At 32.9% G+C, this 25,202-nt stretch overlaps 1 protein-coding gene across 2 annotated transcripts; it reads right to left on the bottom strand.

The window, feature by feature from the left end:
* Window positions 1-388: 388 nt before the first annotated feature.
* LOC148617765 (heat shock factor protein-like) lies at window positions 389-19,923 on the bottom strand. 2 transcript variants are annotated; one of them, XM_088585309.1, is made up of 13 exons: window positions 19,764-19,923; window positions 16,919-17,027; window positions 16,340-16,470; window positions 14,177-14,307; window positions 13,159-13,393; window positions 12,669-12,788; window positions 11,610-11,660; window positions 10,907-11,118; window positions 9,925-9,978; window positions 8,313-8,418; window positions 7,755-7,793; window positions 6,965-7,037; window positions 389-5,437 (listed from the first exon to the last, which is right to left on the bottom strand). In XM_088585309.1, the coding sequence occupies exons 1-13, from the start codon at window positions 19,887-19,889 to the stop codon at window positions 5,289-5,291; spliced, it is 1,536 nt and encodes a 511-aa protein (XP_088441435.1). In that variant the 5' UTR covers window positions 19,890-19,923; the 3' UTR covers window positions 389-5,288. The 2 variants fall into 2 exon arrangements, with proteins under 2 accessions (XP_088441435.1, XP_088441436.1); XM_088585310.1 differs by lacking the exon at window positions 7,755-7,793.
* Window positions 19,924-25,202: the final 5,279 nt, after the last annotated feature.

The raw sequence follows: 25,202 nt of genomic DNA, 5'->3' as shown, positions 1-25,202 counted from the left end.
ATTTCGATAATCTGCAATTTGCTTTTGTTGTATATCCTTTTGATCCACAATGCACTGTATACGGTTTTTTTTTCAATGTGTTCTGTGTTGGTTTTGTTTTTCCACTAATCCGTAGTAACTGCTTATGTTTTTTTTCTGTGACCCACAATGCACTGAATTCCAATAAAATTCACAACTTTTTCCATGTGTCTTCAATCACGTACTTTGGAGTGGTATTTTTTGTTTTAAGAACTTCTTGTATACTTTGTTTTGATATTGAGCTCTTCCTATATATTTGCTTCCAATATTTCTGATAAGATGTTACTCCTTGAAACAGGTATGAAATTCGCAATATATTTGATTGGTATGTTTGTATTATCTCAATATTTAATTAAAATTTATAACGAAGTATTTTGCAATTTTTTATTCCTCTCCTAACATATCAGCACTCAAAGCATATAACATCACATGCATACAATGACAGCTTAATACACAGTGTTGAAAAGTTAAACGCAGTTGATAGCTACCTTGAAATTATGAAAACAATAATCTTTACTCTAAAAGGAACACAGCTCTTCAGGGATTTACATTACAGAATTATTGTCATTCATTTTAAACAAGAAAACAGACATGTCAATAGAATAAACATTAAAGATGAAGGTAACTTCTTTAGTGTAAAGTTTGCGTCATAAGTAATTATTGCAACTTTTTTTTTTTAAATGAGAATGGGAGAGTTGCATACGGTAAATAAAAATAATGTTTTGTTCATGGTGTACAGTAAATTGGAAGTGTGAAAACTACGCCATCCAAGTACCACTGTATGACCTGTAGTCTTGAAAAAGTTTTTTTTTTCACTCTTTTTTCAAATTGCATCTACACACAGATTCCATATCAGTAGGAAATGGTTCCTAACATTTAACAACTTCCAAACAAGAAGTTTTAAAAAATACTTACAATATACTGTAAAGGTATTCATCTTCACAGATTCTGTCAAGTGAACATATTTTCGCGGTTTCAAAAAATGGTTAGGGTTGTATAGTATATAAAAATTAATTCCGTGCTTTTCTATCCACAACAAAAATAGTGGAAATCAAAATTTACGTTTCCACGAAACGTGTAGAAGTCGCCTCCCATTTCCTGATTAGTCTTTTGAAAAACATATCGTCTGTGGAACTGCTAATTATTAATCAAGGCAGCATAAAGAACCTGGATATCATTTTTCATCGAAGGTCGATACTTAGTTCAAATTATTGATTAAGTCTGAGATTCTTAATCGTTGCGTCTTAAAAAACCTAGATACCAATTTTCATCTAAATCAGACCAACTTGAATTTTCGACTGCGTTTGGCGGCCATTTTCAAAAATGGCGGCCGAGACGCACGCGATTTTTCCCCTGATTTTGTTTAGACTATTGAGTTTAATATATGCACCAAGTTTCGTCAAATTCTGATCAGCAGTTTTCGAGATATGTGATGTTCAAATTCCGGTCTAAAACATGGGCATGTCCAGTCTGACGGCCATTTTGAAAAAAAGGCGGCAGCTGGAATAAAAATTTTGGAGGAGTAAAAACACTATTAAAAGTACAACTACTTTCTATGTTGAATTAAGCAATTTTCAAGATCCCAATCTTTTTTAAAGTTTATTAAAATGAACTTAAACAGGTTTTATCATAGAGGGGACTCTTTAAAGACTCTCTCATAAAATTTACAGCATACCTATAATGGCTTCTAAGAAAGAATGGTGAAGTGAAAGTAGAAAGGTACTAAAAATACTACTTTCCGTTTGGTAATTTGATTAATCAATGGGCTTAAGATCTGGACCCTAACAAATTATTCTCTACGTCAGAGTTCAAAACTTGTATTCAGTGTGTACCTGACATAAGCTTTCAGATGATACCCAGTTTGCATATACTGGCTAAATCACAACAAATGTACATTGCATCCTAGGAACTACTTTGTTTTTTACGGACTACTTTCTGGTATGTGCAGGCGACTGGTTCCCCTTAATAGTGGTATTATACCTTTTGCAGTTGTGCATCTTTTGTAGAGTAGTTCTAACTTCCTATTAAGTTTCATCTCAATCAGATAAGGCATTTTGGAAAAAAACGAGCGGCAATTTTATGACAGGTGAATTAGAATAATAATAATAATAAACACAGCAAAAACAATAAGTCATCGCCACTTCGTGTTCGGCGACTTAATAATACAGAAGAAACGTGCAAAAACAGTAAGTCCCCGACACACTGTGTTCGTGGACTTGATAATAATAATAAGAAGAAACGGAGCAAAAACAATAAGTCACAAACCTTCGTTTTGGTGACTTAATAAGAAACACAGTAAAAACAATAAGTCTCCGTCACTTCGTTGTCGGCGACTAAATTAGCATACTGCGAAGTCAAATTGCTTACATTATTAACAATGAAAAAAATATCATGAAATAGACTTAAAGATGTAAAAGTATTATGATATATTTCACAACCTTAAATTTGTGAATATTACGGTTAGCACTCAATAAACCCTATTCATGGACTAAATATTTGCCATCACACTGTCAATTTGTAGAGGTCTTTTACTAGACCTGATATCATGCATTAAATTAATAGGGTAAAAATTACTTTATATGCTATCTTTGAAAATACATTAGCATGAAGAGAGCAATACTTAATATAAGGAGAATAGAAATGGTGAACTTTTAAGAGACAAAAACCCCACCAGGATGAAAAATGTCAGCTCAAGGCTACCCACGGGTCTTCAATGAACAACAAAGTGTATTAACCATACAGAAAGAATCAAATTCTACCTGAGGCTCTCAAAAGTTCAGGGATGTTAATTAAGCAGAAAAACATAAGTTTGGACTAAATGAGTCTTTACATGCAGTTAGGAAAAGTATACTCTGGAATTGGGAGATAAAAGCTGTTAATTGGGAATAACATTAGAATAGCTGCATAAATAGTGTGCCATGATATATCTGATAAACTGTAATCCGAGGTACAGTATTTTCTCTTGAAAGTCCGAGGTACAGTATTTTCTGTTGAAAGTCCGAAGTACAGTATTTTCTCATTAAAGTCCAACAATTTGGCACAGCTATATACCTGGCATAAAGCTTTTGTCAAAAAATCAAATGGCTGTGATATAAAGTAGTTGCAGAGAAAACTGAAACAGAAAAACGTTACGACTGAAGCTATGATCACATTAAACCACCTGCTGGTATAACTGTACTATAACATAAACAATACTAGTGTTCATAAAAAGTCAACTGTTGTCAACGAAATCGGGTTGTGCATCAGAACGTCATTATCTTTAATGCTGAGTGATTATCTTCAATAATCAGTACATTTGTACATCAAAAACAGTTCATTCGTTCGCCAACATGTGTACATCTGGCCACCAACAACAGTTCATTTGTCCACCAACAACTGTACATTTGTCCGACAACTACATTTGTCCACAATCATACATGTTTCCATACAAAACAATACATAACAAGAAACAGTCAACAAATGTTATAAAGAACTCTCTTCAGAAACATTCAACACATTTCATTTGTTCAGTTAAATCAATTGATAAATTTAAGTACAATTTCACTGACACAATGGGCAGGAGAATGAGGATTCATATTTTTAAAATACAGCACGATTCATTTATCAGTGCTTTAAACAGTATTTTTTCTTCTTTCTTTCTTTTTGTTTAAAAAATATTTATCCATGGTGAGCAATATCGTTCATCACTTGTTTTCCAATATGAGATTTGGCTAATATTCAGATACAAATTTACAGGGCAAATAAAACAGCAAAAGTATGCAAAATTTTAAGTGAGACACAGAAAAAATAAATAAGAATCCTAATAGTCAATTCCTGCATTTGAATTTGAAGTTGAATTTGATCTAGAATAAAATTTTGAAAATTTAATCTATATTTTGGTCAGAAAGTTTTAACTACACATAATTAAATTATGATAACATTACCTAAATCTTTCTTTAAATGCTTCAAACTGGATGACAAATTGATATGCAGAAATCAGAAATGTTGAAGAGGGCGAGTTGTTACATAATTATGTAAATCATGTATGTAAATCACTCATTCCCAAACTGGGGGATATTTCACAATTTTAAAGGGAGTTATTAAAATTTATACCTTTTTTATGGATGATGCAGTACATGAGGGACCATTCCACGGTACTTAGGTTATGGGACTGTCACATATTGTTTGTATTGAAGAAATACAGGATTTTGGTAATATAGTTCAAAAACAACCTTTGTTGTAATACACCCTTTGAAATCATAATTGGCCTGTAACAAAAGCCTTGGTTTTTGCCAAAATATACAATGTGTACCAAATTTATAATACACATATATACTTACATGTAGGTATACAATCAAAACATATTTTATTACAATAAAAACCACTCTTAACATACAAAATTTTAAAAAAAAAAGCTACTGATGAAATCTTGACAGAAGCATTCATGGTAAATATGTAAATAAATAAAAAAAAAGATATAAATAGACATACTAACATAAAACCAAAATGTCTTTTAAATTATCATCAATGGTGAAAATTTAATGTATTTGTCTGGTTTAAATGAATTTATAGACATTGGTATATGGAGCCAACCAAAAATGCAGAAACTGTAAAAAGTAAATATATGGTAAAAAAACCCTAATGGTAAATTCAGGATTTGAAAGAGTAATCAAGGGAACCAAGGTTATCCACGAGTTCATGATGATGATGATGACAACCATAAAACTGCTGTAGTGATGACTTCAATCTTGTAACAACATAACCCTGTTCCAGAAGCCTATTTGTTAGAGTTCTAGCGCGATGCAAAAAGTCTGTTGAAAAGTTGACAATTTTGAATGAAAAGTCATCATGTTTGTCGTAAAGTTTGGTCAATAGTTTTCCTTTACCATTGATTTCTAAGTGTAGGTCAAGATATGAATTTCACGGTATACAATTCACCAATTTATATAATTTCAATATCAAAAAGTTCAATTGCACGGAAATATCATGTCTGTTTATATTGCTGCTGTGACTAGCCATGCAAAAGAGGCTTAAACAACATTTAACTGCCTGTAATTCACATCTGCAATATTGCTTGTAACTTTCAATGTTTTTGCCATTTTATAAATCTAAGTAATATTTCCAGCCATTTAATGCCAGCATTGATGGTACCAAGTTATTAGACAGCTATTTTATGAAAGGATGATTTAATTCGGCCTGACTGTTAACACGCCACTTTTCTTGACTGCACCTATCAATCTATAGTTTATTTCTGTGAAGATGTTTCTTATTTAGCTATAATAGTCTAAGTTTCAATCAAGTTCCTCAGCTGGTACATGTTGGTTTGAAGATGTGTCCATGCCAAGAGTACCAATGTCAGATTCATCATCCTTGGATAAGTCTGCCAAGTCAAACAGGTCTGGTAGAACATCTGTTGGTTTGTATGATACCAGTTCATTACCTAAAAGATAAGAAAATACCAATATTAAATAAGTATTGCATATTTCTACATTGCTAATAGAATAATAATTAAGTACTTCTCTATCAAAGAATCAGGCAAAATATGTATAAGGTGTAGCACATGAAAAAAAAATCAATCGCATTATCCAAGTATTTATACCTCATAACATCAAGAAATTACAGTCAAAGAGTTTGTACAGTTTGCCTTTTTAATATATTGATAGGTCAAATTTATTTGAAATGCACTATGGAAAAACTGCAGGAAAAATTTCCGAAACTTTTTTCATATATAAGCAATCAAACCTATCTATGTCACCAATGCTTCAGGATAAATTCAAATAGCTTTTTAGTTGTTTTCTAAATGTATTTGAATATGTTTGAGACAAAAAAGTCTAAATTTAGAAAAATGATGTGCACTCATTGCCTGATTCTTACACAGAACGGTACTTAAATAAAATCGTGACCAGTCAATTCAATATAGTTGAACTCTACTTTTATTTTCACAATGGCAGATAAGCATCACAGATAAGCTTGATTAAGGAGGTAGACCTAGGGTAAGAGACACAACCCTTACAAATCATTAGAATGTTTTTATTCAGCATTTCACATCAATCTCATGTATGCATCAAGGTAACTTGGACTGAATTCATTCGGTTTCAAATGAAAGCTTGATAGACTTTGGTGAAATTGAATGTGATACAAACATATTACTGATTTCAAGAGTTATGTCCATACCCTAGGTCTATCTCCTTAATTTCTGAAATTAAACAAAATGAGTACAAAGCACAGGCTTGATGAAAATTGAAAACTAAGAATTCTACTCCCCAAGAAGAAGCAAACCTTAAAAAAAATTTCATCTACTAATTACACTTAATTTATCACACTTTAGAGCTTGATTTTAAGGTTAAAATCTTTATACAAATGCTACAATCATTGTAATGTCAAATTCATTGGATGAAGTTGCTACAAATAAAGCTTGGTTTTGTCTTCCCTCATTCTAAAATTCAAAGGTGTGTTACTCTAATTAAATTCAGTGGATCATACATTCCTGGTAATATGCACAACTACACATCATGTCATAACTACCACCTAAGTTTCAAGAACTTTTGTGCAGATTACAAAAAGACAAACTTAAAAAAGTGTGACAAACAGACAGACAGACAGGGCAAAAACAAGTGGAGACATTTTCATTGTAACGTCCAATTACATGGGATAATGTAGCTACAATAATGGAAAGAACAAATTTTGAATGGATAGTGTAACTAGAATTGTAAAATTTAATTTACTGCAAAGTGAAGCTATAATGATATGCTCAACAGTAACTTTTACTTCCCAAAACTGTTTAAGCTGATGTTAACTTTCATATGGGGGTTGTGAAGAGTTGGGTAAAAAGATTTTTGGGGAAAGACATCCCTAACATGTTATTGAATCACAGAAACAAGTAAATGGACTCACAAAAAAAAATGAGGAAATTTAATAACCAACATGTTTAAACAATGTCTTTAATATTATTCTAGTCTAAACATACCTGAGGCACTCAGGCTGTTCGCTTGCTCATCTTCTTCATGTTTTAAATTCTCAGGGTCTATGATGTTTATTACCTAAAAACATCAACTACAGCTTTCATGTTTATTCAGACAAACCAAGTAAGTATACACAATGGCAAGCTACAAAGTTGTAAATCAAATCCTACAGTGGCTAAAAAAGCAAAAGAAAATTACTATAAATTCTTTAAAAAGTAAACAAAAATTTCAATAAGGCCAGGCAAGTAAAGGAAAAAATGTAAAAGAAGAAACTGAAACAGGTCTTGTAAAAAATGTGTGAAAACTATTTATTAATCATCTTATATGAAGATTTTTAAGTTGAAAATTAAGTGCATCCAAATACCTCAGTAAATCTAATTCTACATCAGACATTACGAAAGCTAACCTTATAAAAACATGTCGTTTCCCAACACATCAAAACAACCAGTTCTAGATGTGCAATCCCAATGTATTTCAAGAAGCCAAGGCTTCAACACGCTTGCAATAGAAACAAACCAACAAATTCCCTCCCCTTTTGTTTGCTAAAAAAGGCTTCCACATTGATTTGGTCCTAGTTACAATACTGAATGGGAGAATACAAATCATGCAGTACACATGGGATACAAAGTGGCAAGTCTAGGCAGACAAAGAGAAAGAAAGTTGAAAGTATGTGTATAACAGGAAAATTTAAGCTTAGAGAAAACATGTTGATGTGTAGAACTACAGGTACATATTTGACATAAAAATATAAATTATATATACAGCAAAAAACGAGAAAAAAAAATATAAACATACGTTTTCAGAATCGTGTAACGATGAATCCGATTTAAAAAGCTGAAAAACAAACAAAAAATTCACACTTAAACTTTGCCTAACCAAAATAAAGCACTTCCAAAAACAAAAGATTTTTTTTAAATCACTGCAAAAATTTCTCATAGATAAAATGTTCTTTTTCAAAATAAAAATCAGGTTGGTAATTACAGTTCTAAAATATCTAAAACATAATATTTTTCATAACAATCTTGGATATGTCTGAACTTATTCGTGTGATTTTCAGCATATTACTTTGAAAAGTCAGTTCATTTTGGTTTTTTGTATCATAAAAAAGAAAACTATATAAAATAATAATTCCATTCACTGCAGCTTTCTCTCATATTCACATGGTAATTCATCATTTAAAGATATGGTGAAAAAAATTTCTTGTGCAGAAAATTACTAAATATTGTATATGACAGATGACACCTGGGAAAATGCAGAGAACATCTGTTTATGCTTGGGAAAAATAATAATCATTAAAACCTTTATTTTATCGTGTTTTTGTGACTAGTACAATCAATGTTTAGTGTAACCTACCCCCAACAAGAACTCTGGATCCAGATTATACTGGCTATTTTGTAGAATATCTCGTAAGCCTTCTAAATCATACTGTACTGTATCTACATGGTCGTTTAGTTCATGTCTACAATACAAACACACAAACTGAATTACACATATATAACAATAGATACAAGGAACAGACCCCTTGCTCATTACTGTATGAGAGTCATCTTCCTGACAACAGAATCTATTTACAATTAGCCTGTAGCAATCCATTCTATATTCATGAATCATTGAATATAGCATTTTCAATTTGTTGGGATAGAAACGTAAAAAAAATGTAAAGTTAGAAGAACATGACAGTTCTCTTAAAAAGCTTTATGCATATAACTAAACATTGCCCCTAACAGGACTAATACCTCCACAGCCTGTTGAATTCTCATTACTAGACAAAATAATGACTGATATGACCATCCAGTCATTATTTGACTGATACAAACACAAAATGTCTCAATCACCTTGATTTGTGTATGAAAAACACATTTTGTCTACTTCAATGGTAAAAAGTGTTGCATCTGTATTTTTTTTGGCTATCAATACTTTTGGTTGAGTTAGTCAAGCAAAAACTATGTGAACACTTTACATGTTGAGGTAGACAAAATATGCCCAACTCTATGCTTAAAAACGTTGTAATAGACATTTTGTGTTCTACTCAACACTAGATTTACTTTGATGTTTTAAGACTCTAATGCATTTCTGTGTTGAGTTACATAAACTGTGTTTTTAATGAACATTTTTGTGTTGATATGGTCAAATATGACTAAGTTAAACAAAATGAGCATTTAAGTTTGTTTTCCTCAGTTACATTTTGACTGTGCATGGTCACTACAGTCATTATTTTTGCCAGCAAATTGTACATTTGGGGACTAATAAAGAGACACAATTCATGTTTTTATTGGGATAAACTAAGCTCTATTGACACACAATTTTTCTGCCATTTCTAAAACACCTAACTCAAAACCACAATCAGTTCTATTTTTTTTTATGACAACACAATAACTGAATACACAGGCAAAATCATCTTGCGTAATTTTCGTCCGTACTAAGCAAAACAAAGTTTGTGAGTTTCTGAGTTGATGTGAAATGTGGGTGAATCAAGCATTCATGTGAAATCGTGAATTGTTCAAAGGCAATTCATGTTAAGTGAATTTCATGTGAAAATCACGTTAATTTCAAGTGAAGTTCACATGAATTTAGTGTGAAGCTCAATCAACATGAATTTCAAGTGAAAAATATTTGCCAGTGTATAACTGCAAATTTACTTTCAACATAAATTTGTGACAATATGCACATCCCAATATGGTTATTTAGCACTCTTTAAAGATTCATCACAATCCTACAAGTTGTTGAGGAGGAGTTGCGGACAACACATGAGATAAAGTCTTCCTGAAAAATGTCTAAGTTCAATCTGCTGTCACATCTACAATTTTTGCCAAAACATAAATTCTTGACTGTATGCATGTCTCCATATGTTATAATACATCCCACTGAATTTCATAACAAGTTTCTCAGAAAACAGTTCAAACAGACATACAAAATATCAAATTCATTTGCTGGTTGTCAACTCTAATACTAAATATTAACTTACATAGACTGTTGTCGGGTATATCCAGGAGGAGATTTTTTCTTCTGTTGTAAACTTCTATGAATACAATGTACATATATACTTTTTATAAAACAAAATTTTTTAATACAAAAAGATTTTCCTCATTAAGAAAGAAAAGCATTTCAAGGGTTATTGATAAGAGTCAGTAATTGTACTTAAACAATCATTTTAAACTCAACTTTGAACATTTTAGAAAGAACAATTTTTTTTGTTTTTTATCATTTATGGAAAATGGCTAACAGCAAATGAAATGGGGTATCATTTATAACCATTTTAATCTCGAAACAACAAGATTAAATATTTAACTTGATGAAACTAAGAGACAAAAAAATGAAATATATTTACCTACAAATTCTCCCAAAATGAAATAAAGTCACAAGGAATGTCTTTTCTTAAATTATTTAAAAAACTGTGTGGAAATTATCATCAGTTTTATTAAATCAGAACAATAAAGTAACATTTTTCCTTAAAATGTTCAAAATGGCGAAACTCAAAAACAACACTTTTTATTTTGCTATATATTTACAAATTTCTTTGCATTTAACATGTGATCTATGGTACTAAATTACTGCAAAAGTTCATCAATCCATTCTTAAGTTACTGTAAAAGTACAAATTTTCATGGAGTACTAATTTTTTGGTATTTTTGCAGTGAACAAAAAAGCGTGAAAAATAGTACCTGCGAAACTGATTTTAACACTATGTAAGGCTTATCATTTTTTCAATGCGCGAAAATTGATACCCGCAAATATCTGCAAAAATTCGATGCATTTACAGTATCATATTGAAACCCTCAGGAGGGGGAGGCGGTATCACATATAAACTTGTTACTTTGTGTGGCAGGAAATCACATAACACCTTGCTATCTTGTGTGGCAGGGTGTCACACAATACCTTGCTATCTTGTGTGGCAGGGTGTCACATAATACCTTGCTACTTCATGTGGCAAGGTATAAAAATACCTACTTATCTAAGCTGCTATCAGCTGTAGGTGTTGAATTGGTTGGTAGGAGCCCTGAGAGATAATTGGTATCTATTGTTGGATTTCCTGAGACAGATGATATATTTGTTGATGGATTCACGTTTAGCTCAGAAGGGAAATCTTTCAAGTCATTGATATCTAGGATACTCGGGGATAATAGATCTGATGGTAACTTCCAGTCACTTGTAGACAGATCCTGAAAAACATACTTACATATAACATGAGTGTTTCGGAAGCTGATACACCTGTCCTCCTATTTATATCTAAAGCCTGATAACAAATATTTGAAAAATAATGAAAAAAGAAATGCAATTTCCTTGCATCAAATCAAATATATGTACTCTACTAAAATCCTTATACATTGCTCCCTCATATTTTTGTCCCTAAAAATCTTTCCATTTATCTTACTTGTACATGAGAAAAATATGGTTTGTCCTGGCATCCAAGGGTATAACATTAAAGGTTGTCCTATTGCCCAGGACAAGTAAAACTGCCTTTTGGACAAACAGGAGCTAAATGTTATTTGCCTGAAGGACAACTGAAATTTCTGGAAAAGCCAAGAATTGACCCCATTCTTGGGACAAGCTAAAATCATTTTCTGACAAGTAAATTTTGCCATACATTTGCCCTACAGGACAAGTTTAACAAAAAGTTAATGTCATTCCCTGCCTCCACCTTAATACTTACAAGTTTGGTTGGTTCAGCTGTATAAATAGCATTTCCTACAGAAGCATCTCCCTGAAACAAAGAAAGAATATTGTATTCAAACAAAATCTTAAAAATACCATTCTGTATAAGAATCAGGCAATGGGTGGCACACTACTGTTTTGTCTGTTTTGCTTCAAATACATCCAATACATCTAGAAAACAACTGAAAAGCTATTTAAATTTATCCTGAAGCATCTGTGACATAATCTTTATACTGCTTATACTTATAGGGGAAAAGTGTGAAAAAAATTTCTAGCCATTTTCCCATAGTGCATTTCAAGTTTTCAACTAAATTTGATGTATAAACATCTTAGGCAAACTATACAAACATTCTGATGGTTATTTAAAGAATTATGAGATATACATAATTGGTAAATAATAACAAAATCCCTTCATTTTTTCTTCATGTGACACACCTTATACAGACTTGTAAGACTAACAAGTGCTTTAAAAAGTTCTATAATGTTTAAACAAACCTGTAGATCGAATTTTCCTAAAATCAGTAATTGCAAGTAAGTTTTGTTCACTAATAACTTTCTCATGTTAATCAATAGTCTAGTATAGCAACATTATTGGTAATTTGTAACATTTTCTTTTGATGTACACGTACATAGATCAATGAAGCTTGTCACATAGTACTGGCCCTGACACAAACACTATGGATCAGTTCATTGGCAGGCATGGATAACAAATTGTAAAAAAATCCACTCTTTAAAGCATCTAATGAAAAATTATGTCACATTGAAGCTCAATTATCTAATTTGGCAGCATATGAAGAGATCACAACTCTATTCAACAAAATAGGCTATTTGAAAATTATCTGTTTGAAGGTGAAATGGGATTTATTTTTTTAACATAGAAAAAGAAAATGAAATGATACCTACAGGTATAAATTACCGAGAAACAGAATATTAGGCAATTGATTTTGGATACTGGCTTTCTCAGGAAGAACATGTCAAGGTAAACACATCTGCACTGTATACCTGTGTTTAGATATTTAAACTGAATGAATTAGTAACATAATAAATAATACCATACCTGTTGATCAACACCAGTGTTGACAGCTTGCTTGGTGTCTGGTATATAGTCTTGATCTATTAGTTCAGATATCACAGGACCACTGACCAGATTATTATCAGGTGAATTTGTAGACTCAGGCTGTAAAAAAAAACAAACAGCACAGGTACAATTTAACTAGCTCAGACATGAGGATAACTCTATATTTCTATTCAAATGAATATCATTGAGATGTATTGTTATATTTCGGTATTTTCACACTGAAATATCGCAAGACTTTGTTATCAGGACACAAACTGTATTTCCTACAACTACCACCCTTGAAGAAGTAGAGTCAAGAGAATAAGTCTACCACAGAAATTTTAAGATTACCAAGGGCAAAAGGGGGAAAAATTGTTTGGTGTCACTTCTAACATAGGTGACTTTGATCAAAATATAATACATCAGTAGATCTAACATTCATGAAACTTCTGAACAATAAAAGTTATTTGGGAAAAGTTAAAAAACTCACGCTCTGTACAGAGTATAGATCTGTTTTGGAATATTTCTTCAGTTTGGCAGGGGGGACAACTTGATTTGAAGAATCAGACAACATCAATGGCCTCTTTCTGTTAAGATTAACTCCCATTCCTGATCTTCCTCCGACCAGATGGATCAGAAATTGAATCAATTTATTCACTATTTGCTGTTGTTTGCCGTGTTTCTGTCTAAGGGAAGCAACTTCTCTCCATAACAATTCATTCTCTCTGTCAAAATAAAATGATTGATTGATTGTTGGTGTTTAATGCCAACGCACAATATTTCATCTATATTCAGGTGATGATACATGTACATGAAATGGATAAAAAAATGAACATGAAATGAAAATGAAATGAAAAATGGGTTAGGACACAAGATTTTAGGGTTGATGAATTTTGATTGCCCCTGAAAATAGGGAGATGGGGGTAGGGTCGGCAATTTAGCCTCCTTTGGCAGAGCACAAAGGTTCTTACTCCTACTGAATACTAAGTCTGAGAGTGACATAATGAAATTTATTTCAGTGTGCATTATGGAATTTTTAAATACAAGGAAAATACCATAAGGCAATAGTGAAAAAACTGAGTCATTAATAAAATGACAAAGAGCCATTACAACAATAACATTTCATTATAGATAATACTGGAGTATATAGAGGCAACAATTTTGCTGTACCTGTGTATAATGTTGCTACAGCCTGCCCAGTGGTGTGAGGGTTTCCTCAACCTTCATTGAATACCCATGGGTGGCCCTTAGCTGATATTTTTTTATCCCAGTGGGATTTTTGTCTCCTTGAAATACATGCACTCACCATATCAATTCTCCTTATAATGCTGGATCAATTTTCACAGTTGTTCATGTCCAAAGATTTATTACAATGACATAATTGTGGCTAGCAATTATAACTACTTTTGAAAATAATAAACGTTTGATAGTCTTGAAAATTAATTTCAGTAGTTTTTTTTTTTTTTGCAAAAATAGCAATTTATTACACCTTAATATATTAACAGTACCTTTTCATGGACATAAGCTTTGTATTGACTGTTTCCTGTTTAGATTTCATGATCTGTACTTCACTGATAACTTTATTGATTTCCGCTTGTTGAATTTCTTGTAGAGGCTCTGTCTTGATGTGAGTAGTTCCCTGCAATATGTACAAAACTGCATAATCAAAAATTATTGGGCAACTTAATTTTTTTAAGGTGGTAGAACTAGGTTGAATGACATAACTCACATAACTCTTGAAATCAGTGATATGTTTGTATCATATTCAATTTCACCAAAGTCTATCAAGCTTTCATTTGAAACAGGTTGAAATCAGTCCAAGTTACTCTGATGCTTACAAGAGATTGATGTTAAATATAATTGTTCCAATGATTTGTAAGAGTTGTGTCCCTTACCCTAGGTCTACCTTCTTAAATCATGCCATTTGACCGAAAGAAATGCTTTGATTTAATTCAAGCCAAACAAGTATTTTATTGAGTTCCTGTCTATGGTATTTTAAATCAAGTGGCTACCAAAAAAAAAGAGAAATACTTTACAAAAAAGTACTATCTCTACTTTCTTGTTTTGTCAATATATAATTAAAATACAGAATCTGAATTAGATTTTAGTAGCACTCCAGCTAAGGATCATGCAAAATGTGATTCAGGGGTAAAAAGCCTACATATTTTTATTTTTGATATTTTGTTTGAAATGTCATAGTAAACGGAAATAAACATGTGGTTTTTCATATAACCCGTGTTCTTAGGAGATAAAAATTATAAAGAATGCACTGTAGATTTCAAAATTAAGGGAGATAACTCTGTAAATGGTGCTCAAATACAATAGAATCTACTGTATTTTCAATGTCGATTATCTCCTAAGAGCAGGCAGATTTGAATGAATAATTACACATTTTATAGTATAGACCCATAAAACAACTTAATTACAAAAATAAAGATATGTAGCCTTTTTTTAGGTGTATCACATTTTTCAGATTTTGCATGATTCTTACAAAGACAGTTACTTAATTGGTGATCAGTGTGACTTTGTTTTTCAATTAGCTATTTAATTGGTTCAACAAGCTAACCAATGTATGAAAGTCCTAAGACTGTTTTGATAGAAAAAAGCCTTCACTAGAGCCTTCAATTTCATGGTTATCATTGCTTTAGTCCAATGAAATGCCAGGATGTAAGCTCCATTGATTAGGCTGCCATAGTTATGTATCACCAATGTCACATGATGTCAAAGCAAACTCAATACTGACTGAGCCATAAAAATGTTTTAATAGATTGGTAAAATTTATTGATGCAGATTATGATTAATTAATAGGAAAGACCATCTTTGCATTAAGTTAGGCTTTTATGAAAAATCATACCCATGTAAACAAAAAAAACAACTTTTAATGTAAGATGAGCTCTTGTAAAATGCACAAGGCTATTCAAAATTCAATTTTTTTAAATATATGTGGATAGCCATTTGGCAGATCTCTTTTATCTGAAGGAGAATAGTAAGCAGATTTTATTGATCTTTACCAAAAGCTTCAGTTTAGCTTGTGATGTCACTAAGTTGACTTGATACTGACACAAGTACTGCATATTAATATGTAAACAAAGAATATTCTATAAATATTTCTATGATCCTGTTTTTCTAATTACCAAAACATGCTTTCAAGCTTACGATTGCACAAATTTGACCAGCACAATAAACATTCTTCAGAAGTAGCCATTAGATATTCCTCAGACATAACAGTCTTCTACCTGCAAATCCAGTTGTTTGTCAATGTTGTCTGACATTTGCTTACCCATTGTGCCTCAATCTCTTCTTCTGGGTTGAAATTATAGGAGAAATGTTGTGCTTATTGGACATTGTAATCAACTACCTATTTACTTTCACTATACACACCGACTTCCCAACCTCACAGCTAAACAGATCGTGGTTGTGCCCAATGGCATGGGAAATTCAAATTCCCTTATTACCACAGGAAAAGAAAATTATATTTTTTAATGTAATTTTCACGAACATTTAACAGATTAGTTTTGATATTTATGACTTGCACAATAACATAGTCTTCTTCTTTAATTCTTTTTTATTTTTGACGTGTGAATATACCAATACATCCAATGTTCCTATCTTTTATAAAAATTAATAAGCAACTACATGTAGATGCATATTTCAGGTAAATTAAGTTATACCCCTGCAATTTTTCGTTTGATTCTCTCCAACAAATGCTCTTGGCCTCTCTGAAAAAATTGGTGCTGGAATTCTAAGTCATCAGCTTCATCTTTGATTCCATGCTCAATATGTGAAACTTTCCGAAAGCCATCTACAAAACACAGTTCAAAATACATTTATACAATGTACATGTAAGTTAATATCATAATGGGATAAGATTTATGACAGAAACTGGCAAAATTGGAGGTCCATACATGTATGTTCAATATAAAGGAACTTTTTACTATACCATAATAGGGGTGGTTATATTATCAAAGGGGATCAGTTATCACTATGATATTTAACTCTGGGGTCAATATATATGACAATGGAATGGGCAAGAATGAAATTCTACTTTTTAAAGCAAATAAATGAGGTCCACATATATACACATGTAGTATTATACAGAAGACCAAGAAAACATACATGTACATCGATTTAAAAAGCATTGCTGCATCTGCCTAGTATTGGAAAAACATGTAAATCTGAAGATCACTGAAAACTTAAAATATCAAGACATGTAATTCAATTGCTCATGGGAAAATTTAGGTTACACTTACACATATTCAATTGTCTGATGAAGCTTGCTATGTTACTGTGTTTAAAATAGTGGGGCAGAATTTCCTTAGCAAATCTTCCTTGGTCATACACATGGAAACTGCCACCAGACTGTTAAAAAAATATATATACAATATATTGTAAAATTATCTAAAATGTACACGGAGAATTGAAATTCATGTTAAAATTAAGACTTGGTCAGTACACAAAGTCTAAATTTGTAACATGAAATTTCAAATGAAACCATTCAACTGCAATGTACATGTGTAAATACAAATTGTGTTGCACCCTCATTGCACTTTAACAGCCTTTTGGCCAAAAATGGCCTAATACAGTCCCATCAATTGACAAATTCTAACAAATTCTTTAAAGTATGTTTTCATAAAATATTATACTCGACGTCAGCTCGGCTAAACCATCAAAAATTAATTTTAAAAGGCTAACGAACATTTTCATTGTCACCTACCCATGTTTAAAATTAGAATTTAATTTGACACAATTGAAATAACGAAATAATATCTCCCTATGAAGTCAATCATCCGAATCCGTCGAGTTGGTAAATTTGAATGGCAATATTTTTGAAGTCGGCCATTTTCTTTCAGATGGCTTGCTACAGAGATGTTGTTAATTCTATGTGGTTTGTCTAAAGACCAATGATTCCAGCATGCACTTCAGTACCTTCGAACTTTCTCAGATGTATTACCTGTTTGTTACCTACAAATCCGATTTGGCGGGAAAACTGACAGTTTTCACCGGAGATCTCTGAAATGTGACGAACATTGTTTGTCAACGAATAGGTCCCGTAGAAACCAATATGACGAATTTTGTATTGGATTTTTCCGTAAGGATTTTTATTGGCTGAGTAAAGTGCAGAAACGTCCCGTGAGTACCGCCCACTGTTAGACATAAGTCAATTAACACAATATGTGTTGTAAGAAAGACAACTCTAATACCGAATCGCAAATGTTACGAAAATAGAAATTAAAAACAATAACAAGCAACATCTGACGTCGAGTATAAGCAATTATACCACCCAAAGGTACCCTCTGAGACACATAAGTGATAAATATATATATAATTTTCCATGTATCAATTTCATCCAATGGAGCAGTGTAACAAATTGAGTCATCACATTCTGAGACGCATGTATAATATTGATTTGTTGTGACATGTATCATGAACTTGATCCTCTATCCTACATACAAATGTAACAACACCTGTAAGAATGACCCACCCAGCGAAATGCTTGGAACAGCTGATCGGAATAAAATTCTCTTTATTCCTATTGACAAAATATGTCAATAATGTCATCAAGCAAAATCACCTGCAGTTTGATAATGGACTGCAGGAGATCTCCCACAATCAGGTTAGACTAGGCTAACAGGTATGACAGATGGGGATGTTTAATAATCCAGATGTATTTTCAGGTCGGCACTTAAAGCAGTTAAATTGTCCCTTTCACAAAATCTTTTGCTTTGACATAATATTAAATTAAATTTCACTATGTATTTTCATAAAATCATACATGTGAACCTACTGGCGGTAGTTCATTTCTACCAGAATTAAAACCTGCCTACTGTTCTACCATTTAAACAGAAAATCAACCGCTTTCTGAACATTATACCGTAAACAAATTTTGGACACCATTTTTTTAACTGAACAAAAAAACCTGAGAGGATCAAATAACAAATTTCCAGTTGATCTCGGGTAGACAGATGAACATGTTAATTAGGGTCATAAACAGTAATTTAGAGCCTTAGTGCAGAGTGATTATCGATGAGACGTAATTCAAAAGGTGTGATGATAATATACCAAACAACAGGAGATGATTGACAATTATCCAAAGTTTTAGTGGCACACTCTCAAATGATTAAACTATTTATCAGCGACGATTGGGACACATTGTGTAAATACTGATGCGGGACATTTGATTTTTTGTGGTTATGGAAACATTGAAATTAGCTCAAAGTATGGCTTGTTTTTTTATCCAAGTCAATGGAGGAACTATGTGTATTTTTCGATTTGGAGCACTCCCATGATCATCAACCATCAAAATACCGAAAACGTAATATTTCATCATCAGCACCTCCTGCCAAGAAAGCAAAGTACTGTTCCAAATTCAATGCTGCATGGAAGTCAAAGTTAAAGTGGTGCCAAGCAAGTAATGACTATTTGAAATTAAATCATTTTGATGCATATTAATGCAATAGTAGCAATTGCACGTAGTGACAATTTTTAAATGAAAATTACTTAATAGTAGCTATTTAGTAATGATGACACTTTTAAATAGAAAGTTATTCATGTTTATGCTGTTCTTGTTATGTAAATATTGTAATTAATAAAATCATTAAAAGTGTTACTCCATCAAAAGGGTTATTCTAACTATTCAAATAGAGTATTCAGCATTTTGTCTCATGGAAACAGACTTAATACAAAGGTTTTCCATAAGTTTCACATACATGTATATCTGATTCATTACACCACGAAAAAAAAACGCCAATAAAAAACCTCCAGTTTTCAAACTAAATCCCCAGCTGAAAAATGACAAATCTCCAGTTTTGAAGGAATGACTTTATCACATGTATGTAACATGAAGATTGGTGAAATATTCTTGTAAGTTAATTCGTTAAATCACAAAAGTCAGCCCTCAAACTTGAATTGACATTTTACTCTGTTTCCAATACTTTAAGTCGTTATTAGAAATATACATTTTAACTGCACATTAACACACGGAAAATGATACATTCTTCAAAAGGAATGTAAACATTCCATCTACTGTCATCCCCCTTTTTTGGATCGAACTTGACTCCTTGTTTCGGGTCAATTGTAAACCTTATATCGCATTACCTCGTCCCAGCAAATTAAATCGTCAACCATAGGATCTTCTACCAGAGTCCAAAGCTTTGTGAGAAACGCAGGAACTGAGCTAGACATGTTTGATTTCGCGTTTTTCACAATATACATGTCCGACATTAGCAAAAAAATAACTTCGATTCACGCATGCGCACCCTATTTGCAGAAATCAACACATTACACTACGTCTTGAAAAAAAATGGTCAAATATCTTTTAACTTGATCACATTGTCGAACTTTTCTATCAAAGTAAATCGTTTTCTTTTTTTATAAGGAAAACAAGGAGGTAGACCTTCAATACTCAATCATATTATTCTGACGCAATAGTTACAGAATTTGACGTGAAGTGTTGATTTAATTACAGTTTGTCATAAATACGAGAATATTTTTCGAAAGGAATAAGAAAAAACGTATTTATGGTGTGGTAATGCGGTCATTGCCAATGATATTATCCGAACAATAGAATCTGAAACTGGTATGGAAGATGGTACAAAAGACAGCATTTTTTTTGTATAGCATAACCAAGGTCTTTTATAGTACTGAAGATCATGAAAAAATCACAGACGGCGGATCCAAACAGAGGGCAGGGGGGTGAGCAAAAAAAAATCTTTTGTTAAAAACTATTTTATGCCTGCATATACACACGAAAATGTGATATTTTCATAAATATCTAAAATTAAAAAAGGGACCGGGCCTACATTGATCAAACATTACAAAGAAAGATCTTTTCAGGAATATACATGTATACACACGAATTTTTTTATCCTGTAAAAACACATACATTTATCTCTATTTATGGTACATGTAAGGTACGTGTGCATATATTGTTCAAATATTGGAAAAGTGAAGGATCTTTTTTAACAAAAAGGACTATTTGTCCTCCATTTCTGTTCGTATAAAAAAATTCTTTACACATTTTGTACTGTGTTTAGTTCGATTTTCCTAATTTTCACTTAGGACAAATGGGGATGTTTTGAATGGTCAATTAAGATATGCATCGCTTCTTTGTCCGGCTCAAAGAGTAATCAAGGGAACCAAGGTTATAGCGGTAATCAAAAGAATGCAATCCAGGGACAAAGACCATACATGGAAAACAGACATACACAACAAAGAATATAAAGTAACTAAAATTATACATACAAACTAACAAAAGCAAATGAGCAACTCGGACTCCACTAAAACTGGGAGCATGGACCAAGTGCACCGGCAGGATAAGCGTCCTCTGCTTTTCTAGAAACACCCGCCGAGTTGCTCATACAAAGTCAAGTCCGAGGTAGACAAACGAGGAAAGGAAAACTATGACCCGTTGAATAAATCAGTTTTCATTGTGCAGATGGATACACCATAACGATCCACGAGGTCATGATGACAACCATAACAATTCTGTGGTGATGACTTCAATCTTATAACAACATTACCTTGTTCCAGAAGCCTATTTGTTAGAGTTCTAGCGCGATACAAAAAGTCTGCGTAGATGCGGCAAGCTCTGGCATAACGTATGAGTTGTGATATGAACACTCCATACGCAGGTGCTGAAGGGATGTTGCCAAAAATGGAAGGAAAGTTGACAATTCTGAATGAAGTCATCACGTTTGTCGTAAAGTTTGGTCAATAGTTTTTCTTTACCATCGATTTCTAAGTGTAGGTCAAAATATGTGGCTGACTTTACAGTGTCTGTAGTATCCTTTATCTCAAGTTCTTTGGGGTAGATGCGATGTATCAAATTATGATTGTTTAAAGATAATACGTCATCTGTATAGAGGAAACTGAGATTAAAGGATCTAGCCAAACGATATTCCTTCTTTCGGATCAAATCAGCTATAAAGTCAGCCTCATAAGAGTGAAGGAATAGGTCAGCAAGTAAAGCACAATTTGTTCCCATTGGAATGCCGACCGTTTGTTGAAAAACACGTCCACCACACTGGACAAGTATGTTGTCGATTAAAAATTTCAGCATTTTGTAAACATCTTCCTCTGTATATTTGGAAGATGATTTGGAATTATTGCTTACAAAGTATGAGGAATCTCTACCAAGAACTACATATTTGTATCTAGGTGTACCATCATTTTTGGAAAAACAACGGTGTATAATGTTTTTGAGTCTGGATTTAACTGAGTATGTGGAATAGAAGTATACAGTGTTGAAAATCATAGGTTTTAATGCTATTATATTCAGATAATAGTCTTGAACTGATTGTATCCAAAAGATCTTTAGAATTGTTCAGGATCCACATTGAATTAATACCACTACGGGAGTAACAAGTGCTGTGGTCGGACTGCACCCAGACAGCATGCCTCCGTTGGCCAACGTTGGTTCAACGCCAACTAAAAGCCAATGAACCAACCATCAGCCAACTTTGGCCCATCGGAGGCATGCTGTCTGGACAGACCCTCTTTGACAGTTGTGAGTATAGAAGTTAAAAGTTTTGAAAGAGGTTTGGTGGTACATTTTGCAGATCCAGCTATGAAACGTTGTTTGTATGGATTCTTCTGGAGTTTAGGAATCCAGTACATAGACGGTAAATCACAATCATCGTCCTTGGTAGAGAGACCAAAAGAGGATAGCACAGATTAATGGTTTTCCACAACCTCTTCTTTGGAGAATGTGGTAGCAGTATAGGTCTTATCACTGTTATTATTTTCTACGTCTACCTCTGATAATAAACATTGGATGTAAAACGTTGTGTAGACAAAAACAATGTTGTTTTGGGCTTTGTCTGCTGGTGCGACAACATACTTGTCATGTATAGTAGACAATGTTTTTGCTACATCGTGGTCTTTGAAAACTGATGTAGCTTTGGCACTCATTGACCTACGTAAAACTTTCATTCGTTTCCAAATTAAAGACCTCGCGGCCTTTAACCACTCTGACAAAGAATCAATGTCTTCTTGTTCTCGTTTTATCCATTTTCTTGCAGAGTCATCGACAGCATCCATAAGAACTTTAAAGTTATAATTCCAATTTATGGAGCGTGGTTCACGGTACTTGGGACCTTTAGGAAGGATATTACGCAGAGATTCGTTTTCGATTATGGTTAAATCTCCCGTAACGACGTGACCCTGAGGACCATATTTGAATGGAGTGTTTTTGCAAGAACAGTCAGGTGGTTTAGCCTTGAAATCCTCAATCTCGAGGTTCTGGAATAGCCTTTTATAAGTGAAAACTTTGGATGTAATGGGTGATGTATAGGAATATGAAATAATTGGTATGGATTTGTCTTTGAAATACTGGGGAATTTTGTTGACGTTTTTGTGATGGAGGATGTTAGCCAAATTAATTGCATCTATACCTTTGTTGACAAACGCAGTGAAAGAAATGATCGTTTTCCTTCATCTTGACTTTTCAGACAAACTGGTTTGAAAGAGTCTGTGGAAACCAATATCCAAAATGATGGCAACAAGTCTGTATAATAATGAGGTGGAGTCAAAAACAGGAGTGTCAAGACTTGTTTTGTAAAGGGAGTGTAGTACAGTGAGAGGTACAGAATAAAGTTTGGTTCTAATGTAATGAAGTCCAAGAGATTTTTGTATGAAAAGAAGGAGACCATCTATGGAGACATCATGTAACTTAGGTAACGTATAGTGGCGATGGCCATGACTCCTTTCCCGTCTTGGATTTTTTTTAAAATAAATTCATCACATTAAATACATTTTTATTTAATAAATAAGCTGAATCGGAAGCTAGCTTTATAAAGGTTTTATACGGATATGTTAGTAACCTATTGTAATGAACGCCATGGTTCGTCTCATTTATATATAATTGCACGGAATGTTCAAAATCGACCAAAAAGGTATATAGTTAAACTCATTTTTACTGTAGACATATGTTTATAATTTAGAAGATGGTGCGTTTTGGAAAAATAAGAAAGTTAATGAGATTAGTATATTCAGAAGATCTTTTCTCATGTGAAACAGAATGATCAGCTCATTATTATGCCAAGTCAGCGTTATGTTCCCTTTCCACCTCGATGGTCTTAGGGTAAAGTCACCGAGTAGTGTTCGCCTAAAGTACAGGATGTCGAGTCCAACCAAAGGATTTAAAAAATGGAAACCACTGCTTCTCAACCAAGCACGCAGTATTTAAGGGAATAGAGTGACGACTGCACAGTTGGTTCGAAGTCAGAATAATGTTGTCATGTGGGGGGGATACATACCTACATTATAGTGAAATCCGGCTCAGTTTGTCGCACAAGTTGAAAGCAGGCTCTGTTCGCGCGATTGGCCAACCGTTCTTGTCCTGCACGAAATATATGCTCTAGGACGTCAAGTCAAAATCAATCAATCAAACAAGCAAGTAATCAATTTTTCCAATACCGTAGAAGACTGCCCTTCAAATCTTGCTATCCTCTGCGGTTTTCTGTTATCTTACATACAGACAATCTACAGAAAACCAGGATCTGTTCTTTTGATTGTTCTCCATACTGACAATTTTTCGACTCTGAAAAACTTCCTTTTACATCAGAAATCTTTTGCCAATTTCGGCATAACGATATATATATATATACATATGTATATGATTTTCAGAGATGTAACATATTTCTTTTCTAATTTTGCAAAACGCGGCGTCTGTGAAAAGTAAAAATGAACAACTGTTGACAATGAAATAAAATTTATGCACATTTTGATGACAGTGATCAATTAAAAACAAAGCTAGGAAGTTATATTTGTGGTGGATATTATTTTAACTTTGAAAAATAATACAAGGAACTCATCCAGTCCCTTTATAAAAGCAAATAAAATGATGTTAAACCCATACTTATAAGATTACTTGGTTACTTATTCCCAAAAAAAGAAACCGAACATCTGTACTGAATAAGCTATGTTACAGCCTGCCTTTACTATCAAAGCATCCAAACGGACGGACAGAAAGCGGAATACCAACATTCCATAAAATACGGTCCTGTGTAATGTTATTGATAGGTATTTTTTGTATTCGACTTAATTAAAGAAATGTCATTGTATCATCTAGCACAAGATAGTTTAGTTCATGCTTTATTTTGCTAGATAAGTATTTGCTTCATACACAAGTGAAAGTTGTTTTCTTGCCGTTGTTCATAATTAATATTGACAAACCTTCTGGTAAAATAGTAAATACTGACTAGTTACATACAGAATGATGTTGTACAAGATGAAAAAGCCAGAGGCGTTTACGTCAGATGCGATTCGTGATTACCGGTATTTTACATACGAAAAGTTCAAGCACTGGTCATGTCACGTAGGGTTTTGACCTTGTAACGTAAATGTGCATTGCTGTTGGGTTTCGTGACAAGTAATTATATGAAAGAAGACACACACAGAAATAATTGAATTAGTAATTTAAAGAATAAAATATTTTGTAATATATGTTCTTTTTCTTAGGTCCCTTACAATAGATTAAATATCTAATTAATCAATATGTACCTGTCGTTTGAGTTTATTTTTTAGCTTTTGTAC

This window comes from Perna viridis, chromosome 5 (assembly GCF_037379345.1).
Source record: "Perna viridis isolate PV_CMFRI_1.1 ecotype Kerala chromosome 5, ASM3737934v1, whole genome shotgun sequence".
Taxonomy (NCBI): domain Eukaryota; kingdom Metazoa; phylum Mollusca; class Bivalvia; order Mytilida; family Mytilidae; genus Perna; species Perna viridis.
The sequence above is the reverse complement of the archived record's forward strand: the minus strand, read 5'-3'. Positions and strand labels throughout refer to the sequence as shown.